General features: G+C 38.0%; 1 protein-coding gene across 1 annotated transcript; it reads right to left on the bottom strand.

Moving 5' to 3' along the window:
* Positions 1–3,428: 3,428 nt before the first annotated feature.
* LOC126075621 (olfactory receptor 6C2-like) lies at positions 3,429–4,301 on the bottom strand. The gene has a single exon (XM_049883460.1). The coding sequence runs from the start codon at positions 4,299–4,301 to the stop codon at positions 3,429–3,431; it is 873 nt and encodes a 290-aa protein (XP_049739417.1).
* Between the last annotated feature and the right edge of the window lie 3,191 nt (positions 4,302–7,492).

Genomic DNA, 7,492 nt, shown 5'->3' with positions numbered 1-7,492 from the left:
CCAGAGGAACAAAGATTATGTCTCTTTTCAGAGCAGCAGTTTTGGGATCAATTGTGCTGACAAACAATGCATTCCCTGGGGGTCCTGATTCTGGAGAGATTAATATTGCCTTTGTTGACACCTTTTAAGAACAAAAGTTAAATAGATGTTTGAAAATCAGTCCCAGAAGACTGCTAAAGTGGCAATGTGAGCATCAAACACAGGTCATCAGCAGGCTAAGGAGAAGAGCAGAAGAAATGGAACAACAGGGATGAATGGCATCATTGTATTGAATGTACTACAAAAGTGATCTCCAAGCTTTCTTTCGAATCCATCACTCAAATATCCATGTATTTAATCAGCATGATAAAATCATTGTCATTTAATTTGAGGATGCCATCTCTTTTGATTTGCCAAAGAAGGCCATAATTGAAGAAGCATTCTAATGCCTGAGGGAAGGAGTGAACTTGAGAGCTCCTGCTCGCATTCTCAGCATCCTCTTTTCTCTTCTGAGAGGGAAATATAAGTTCTGCAAGATCCGAAATCTTGTCCCATCTGTTTAGTGCTATATTCAGGTGCTAAAACTAAACTCTGGCACGTTGCAATCACTCAGTAAATATTTCTTGAATAAATAATGATGACAAGACTTGAATGGAAGCAAGGGAAATACGTTAAGGATGTCTTTTACCTTCTCACTTCCTCTTTCACCTTGTACCTGAGGGCTCTTCATGCCCCCTCTTATTTCCTTAATCATTCAGATAGCAATCCCAGGTGTGCTGTGAGTTCTGTGACACCAAACTGGATTATATCTAATTAAAAGGGAGAAGGCGTTTTCATAAGAATTTCTGCAGAAAATGTTATGGAGTACAATGAGGAAATGACTTATAAATATTAAAAGCATACAAAGTCTTATATTATTGACCTTTCTGAGACATCTTATAAAAGGAATGCAGGTCATGCAATGAAATCTGATTGTACAATGACAACTAGTGTAGAGATGTTGAATAGGCATCTCTTCTTCAAGCAGGAATTCCATAATATTTTCTACATCTAAGGTATTTCGCCTCGTTGAGAAATTTCCCCAACCTACACATACCATTAAGTGACATAAAGTTCTTAGTCTTTTTTTGATCAGCCTGGGCAAAGCCGTGATTTTTTTTTTTTGAGGTAATTTTTAGGAATCACATTTGTACCCGAGAGTGACCTCAGTTATTTTATGTGCTTCTTCCAACTCCAGTCTGAGGCTTCAAAACATGCCACAGTGCTGTCCTCTTATGTTCCCTCTTAGAGAGGAGAATGGATGAAGGAAAGAGAGCTCTCCAGAAAAGAAGCTCGATGTTTATCTTTCATGAATCTAGTGCATTTTAAAATATTGGTTCTATCTAGCTGTACTAAGGTCCAGCCAGGTAAGAGGAGATGGCTAATCTCTTTTTGAATCTCAAAAATGTATTTAACTTTGCCCATCATCATCCAAAGCTTTTACAAACTGGACACAACCAGCTATTTTGAGGAAGGAGAATTATGGATATAGACTCTGCTTGCTAATGAGCTATGACTCAGGCAAATTGATCAACCCAATTACTAATACATGCATATTATAGATGCATGCTCAATTAATTATCAAAAACAAAATTAGCCATTTAGTGGAATTTTGTTGGCTTTTAAATGGTATTAAATGAGAAAAAGAGGAAGGCTTTGGATAATAAATCTCTTTTTTTTCTCGAAGTGTTTTGAAATGTTCAGAACATATGCACATTCTATGGACATGACTTCATATGAATATTTGGAAGCATTATGAAGCTATAAAGTATATCTGAGAAACTAGATGATATTCATAAAATGTAAGAACATTTGTATATGAATGGCAAAGTATAAATGTATATTTTTACCCAGATACAACTTGGATAAATGCTTTCATCATCTTATAGAAAGAATTAATAGCTTCTAGGTCCAAGTTGGAAACCCTGGTAGTGTAGTGGTTAAGTGCTACAGCTGGTAACCAAACAGTTGGCAGTTCAAATCCACCAAGCACTCCTTGGAAACTCTATGGGGCAGTTCTACTCTGTCCTATAGGGTAGCTTTGAGTCAGAATCGACTCGATGGCACTGGGTTAGGTTTTTTGTGGTTTGGTTAGGTCCAAGTTAATCTTAATTACTGTCCTCCCATACATTTTCTCTCCCCCAACTATAGGTCCATTCAATTTTTTCACACTATGCTTGGCTTTGATCTCCAGAAGTCAGCTTATGCTAACCAACCGAATGCCCATCAAATGCCCAAATTATTAATTATAGCTATTGTTTTTTTCCAACCTTCTCAATTCTTAATATTTTAATTTGTTACATGTACTGAGATAGTGGATGCCTGGACAGTTGCAGATATCACTCAACTGAAGGCTAATTATCTTGCCCCTAAATTCAAGGCTTGTTCTCCTTGAATCAAGCCGTTAACACTATGAATGTCAATGTCAGTAGAAGACATCCAGCACTTGAAAGTCTGGCTGTTTTTCTTCTCTACTTATATCACATGTCAGGATGAACTCTTTGTTGTTAGTTGCGGCTTAGTAGATTCTGTTCATGGTGATCCCACGTATTCAGAGTAGAACTACTCTATAGGGTTTTCAAGGCTGTTACCTTTTGGAACCAGATGTCCAGTCTTGTATTCTGAGGTGCCTTTGGGTGAGTTCAAACCACCAACCTTGCAGCTAGTAGTTTAATACTTAACTGTTTGCACCATTCAGGGGCTCCACAAGATAAACTAAACCCAAATAATGTCCCAAAAGTGAGTAAGTTAATTTAAAAGAAAGAAGAATCTATCTCCATTGTCTTTGTGATTTTCCCATTAAGCCTTTTTACTTAATCCTAAAAATGAACTAGGAAATAATGCAGGAATATCCTGAAACTTTTACATTGAAAAGGAGAGCTCTGGAGTGCCCAATTTTGTTTCATACCATGGTTTAAGCTGCAGTAAAGAATTTCCAGTTACTCTTAAAAAACTGGAGCCTGAACATTGAATATTCCCTACAAGTGAGAAATATTCTCTGGCCTTTTAGAATCCACATCATGAGTACTTCATATGGCCAGAAGCAGATTTTATTTAATTGCATTTCCTTTTTATATCACTGAGAATTTTCAGAATCCAGCTGAGATAAATGCATTAGTTGATAAATGCATAAATTTATTATTCTTAATAAAGGAAGATTAAAAGAAGGTAAACTAAATAGCTTGATTTTTTTCTTTTTTCTGATCATAATAGAAAAATATTTGAGGGGAAAGTCTAGCTTGATGACTGTACAGAATAGGAAGAAACAATGTGTGTGGTAATGTCATGAAAGATGATTATGGGTTATTCAGATTTAAGCTCGGCCACAAAGCATTAATTGTCTCTTACTTCTTTGTGAGAAATGCAATTTTTTTAACAGTGTCTTTGAAGGCTTCTTGCACTTGTTTGTTTCAAAGTGTATAAATGAATGGGTTAAGCAAAGGGGCAACAGAAGTGGCTAGCATTGACACCATCTTATTAAGGGCCACTCCTTCCTTTGCTGAAGGCTTGATGTAGATGAAGATGCAGCTGCCATAGGTCATGGAAACCACAATCATGTGAGAAGAACATGTAGAAAAGGCCTTTTTTCTTTGTTGGGCAGAAGGGAATTTTAGAATGGTCTTGACAATGTATGTGTATGAAAGAACCACACCAATTAGGGTAATAATTAGTGTTACCATGGCAAAACCCAAGGCAATTTCTTCTATAAGCATTGTGTCTGAGCAGGATATCTGTAAAACAGGATACGTATCACAGCCAAAACTATCAATGAGATTTGAGTCACAGAATTCCAGCTGGAGACCCATACTAAAAGGTAGGAGGATGATCAACAGGCCAGCAAACCAGGAGCAGAGAAGAAGGGTAGTGCAGACCTTACTGTTCATGATGGTTGTGTAATGCAGGGGCTTACAGATGGCCACATAGCGATCATAGGACATGGCAGCAAGGAGAAAAAATTTGGTGGCTCCAAAGAGGACAACAAAAAACATCTGTGTGGCACAAGCATTATAGGTAATCCTTTTGTCTCCAGTTGTCAGGGTGTACAGAAATCTGGGCACACAGACAGTGGTGAATGACACTTCCAAGAAAGAGAAATTTCGGAGGAAAAAATACATGGGAGTCTTAAGGTGAGAATCTAAAAGTGTGAGGGTGATAATTGTCAGGTTCCCAGTTACACTCAAAATGTAGGTGAGAAATAAAAATATCAAAAGCACAATGTGTAGAATTGGGTCATCTGTCAACCCCAGCTGCGTGAATGTTGTTATATCTGTATGATTTCTCATCACTACCTGTGTCAGGTCAAGAGCGATTGGCTCTGAAGAGAGAAGGGCTGTAAGAAGGAAGCTAGCGTGGAACCTGAATGAAAGATGTAAGCAGTATTATTGTAGTGCATTTTACATTTGGATAATGGAAGTTTACTGGAAATATTTAAATATGAATCTTAGGTTTATAATTCCCTGATTAGAAACTCTTTATAAAGCTGGCAACTAAAACAAAAAACAAGTCACTCATCACGTACCTTGTTTCATACACTATTTCTCAATATTATTGCCTTGTGGCACAGCTATTAAAACAAACAAACAACAACAAGAACAACAAAAAAAAGACACAACTCATAGCACAGCTATTAGCACCCCCTATTTTACAGATTATTATATTTTTTAAAACGTTTTTGTTTTGTTTTGTTTCCAGTCACCTTTTTCTTTGCTTTTCCCATCTTACTGAACTGCTCACTTTTCATAACAGGGTAGGATTTGTCCAGTAGTATTTTATGCTGGTCTCTGATTATATTTAACCTAAGCAAAATATCTTCAAAGGGTTAGATCATGTCTTTGTACTTTAAATTATCTCAGATTAGGAAGAAAAATGTTTAAAATACAAGGTTATATCTTTGTTTTGTCTTTCCTGTATTTAATCAAGCGAAAGCATTTCTAACCCAGTAAAGTGGTTGCTTGTTGTGGCTGTTGTTAGGTGCCATTGAGTTGGTTTCAACTCATAGTGACCCTACGTGCAACAGGATGAAACACTGCTCCGTCCTCACAATCTGGTCCTGCGCTATCCTCACAATCGTTGTTTTGCTTGAGCCCATTTTTGCAGCCACTGTGTCAACCCACTTAATTGAGGGTCTTCTTTTTTTTGCTGACCCTGTACTTTACCAAACACGTTGTCCTTCTCCAGGGATTGGACCCTCCTGATAACATGGTTGCATAGGCGGAGGGTTTCCTGAAGAGATGTGAGGAGCCTTTTTGCTGGAATATGCCTGGTTTGTGCTGTCCTGGTGCTCTGAACCATGGCACCAACCCAGAAGGAATGGTCTTTGGTACTTGCTTTTTCTGCCAGCCTGCTCACCTTGGGTGTTCTCCTCAGCAGTACCCAGATCTTCAGAATCTGTCTCAGACACATTTCAGTGACCCTTCCTTTTGACAATTTTTTCTGCCCTCCTCCTCAAATCACCTTTTCCTAGTAACATACCTGCCAACTCACTAACTCTACAGTTCTTCGAATTCTTAATACATGCAATCTTTCTAAGCAATACCCATGAACAAACTGATCCATATGATCCAAGTTTTATACACAAATTTTAATAAACCCAGTTTTTCCTTGACATTTGCCATTGTCAGGACCTCCTACCAGTTTTCCGCCTCCTGGAATTCTAATATTTATGTTTTCCCAGTTAATTATTCCATTTGCTGGGGGCTCAGGAAGATCTCCTAGCCTTCCTGTCAAAACTTTTTTTCAATTTGATTTACATTGTGAGGAGCCATTCTCAAACATCCGTCCTGTAAAAGAAGATCTGGTAAATACATTCTCACTGGGGGTGCCATTAATGAAAAATAATGTATTGACTCATAATATATCTTCGTGTTTTATTAGTGGGAATTGATTTTGAAATGAGCAATTTTCGGTGTAACTCAGGGGTTTTCAGGGAAACCCTATCTACCCAATTCTTCCCAATGTGTGTGAGAATCAAAAATACATTAGATTTCCTTACTTCTCTACTATTGCTCAAGTAAATAATCAACATTCATTCATTCAGATAAATATTTAATGATCACCCATTATTTACAGAGCATAACATCAAAGACTGGAGATCTAACCATGAACAAGTCTCTCTCCAAAGGAGACTTAACTCTTCCGATGGGAGATAATATTTCATTTCAGTGTATGATCAGAGACATAGTAAGATAACAATGAAAATGAAATTTTGTGTTTGGGGTAATAACTAGCCCATTGTTGTCGAGTTGATTCTGACTCATAGTGACCATTCAGGACAGAGTAGAACTGTCCCATAGGGTTTCCAAGGCTGTAAATCTTTACAGAAGTGGGTTGCTGCATCTTTCTCCCATGGAGTAGTTGGTGGGTTGGAATCAATGATTTTTTGATTAGCAGTAGAGTACTTAACCACTGTACCACCAGGACTCCTCTGGGGTGAAAACTATTATTATTATTATTCCTTGATAATCACTCTTCATTATACTGGTGTCGCTATGAGTCGGAGTCGACTCGACGGCAGTGGGTTATTCCTATTTTACTGTCTTACTCAGTTCCTCTAGGCTTTTTTTCTATTAAAGTTGGCAGTGTCAGTTGTCACCTTAACCTGAGTTAGCAAGATGTGTTGCTCAGCGTTCACATAGATTTTATGGAATCAGGAAACCTAACTCACCTCATGGGAGAAATGGTTCACTGGAGAGATGGTATCTTGTGAAGTACTGTGAAGCCATACAGAGAAGATTTTGATAGGCCTACTGAGTGATGGAAACCCTGGTGGCTTAGTGGTTAAGAGCTATGTTTGCTAACCCAAAGGTCAGCAGTTTGAATCCATCGGGAGCTCCCTAGAAACCGTATGGGGGAGTTCTACTCCATCCTATAGGGCTGCTATAAGTCGGAATCAACTGGACTTCAACAGGTACTGATTTCTAATTCTTGTTTCCTTTCAGCCTTCTTTCTTTCCTTTCTTTCTTCCTACCATGTTACCATTCCAATTGCTGTCGAGTCAGTTCTGACTCATGGTCATCTTGTGTGTGTCATAGTAGAACGGTTTTCCATAGTGTTTTGAACGACATATTTTAAGGAAGTAAATCACCAGTCCTTCCCTCTGAGGTGCCCCTGGGTGGACCAAACTACCAATCTTGGACCAAACTACCAATCTTTCAGTTGGCATCCAAGTGTGTTAACCTTTTATCTTTGTACCGGTCATTGACATTTTTTCTCTATTCTTCCTTTTTCTACAAAGTTCCTAGGCTCTAAAATTATTGTCTGTTTCCACTTTTGAAAATTCTTAATCTCCAATTTTGATAGGAATGACTTGAGAAAAAAATCACTTTAGAATTTTAATGCCCGTTAGTTTAATGTGTTAGATAAATAATATAATCTTGTTTTAATACATGAAACTTGTTAAATCAAAATTAGTTCTAGCGGCCGGAGCTAGCCCTCGGAGCCAGAAAAGGCGCTGCCTCGGCTGTCGCCATCAGTC

This window comes from Elephas maximus, chromosome 4, assembly GCF_024166365.1.
Source record: "Elephas maximus indicus isolate mEleMax1 chromosome 4, mEleMax1 primary haplotype, whole genome shotgun sequence".
NCBI classification, from domain to species: domain Eukaryota; kingdom Metazoa; phylum Chordata; class Mammalia; order Proboscidea; family Elephantidae; genus Elephas; species Elephas maximus.
The sequence above is the reverse complement of the archived record's forward strand: the minus strand, read 5'-3'. Positions and strand labels throughout refer to the sequence as shown.

What these genes read in the sequence shown, in the direction of transcription:
- LOC126075621 (XM_049883460.1), bottom strand. Translation starts at nt 4,301, where the DNA reads ATGAGAAATCATACAGATATAACAACATTCACGCAGCTGGGGTTGACA.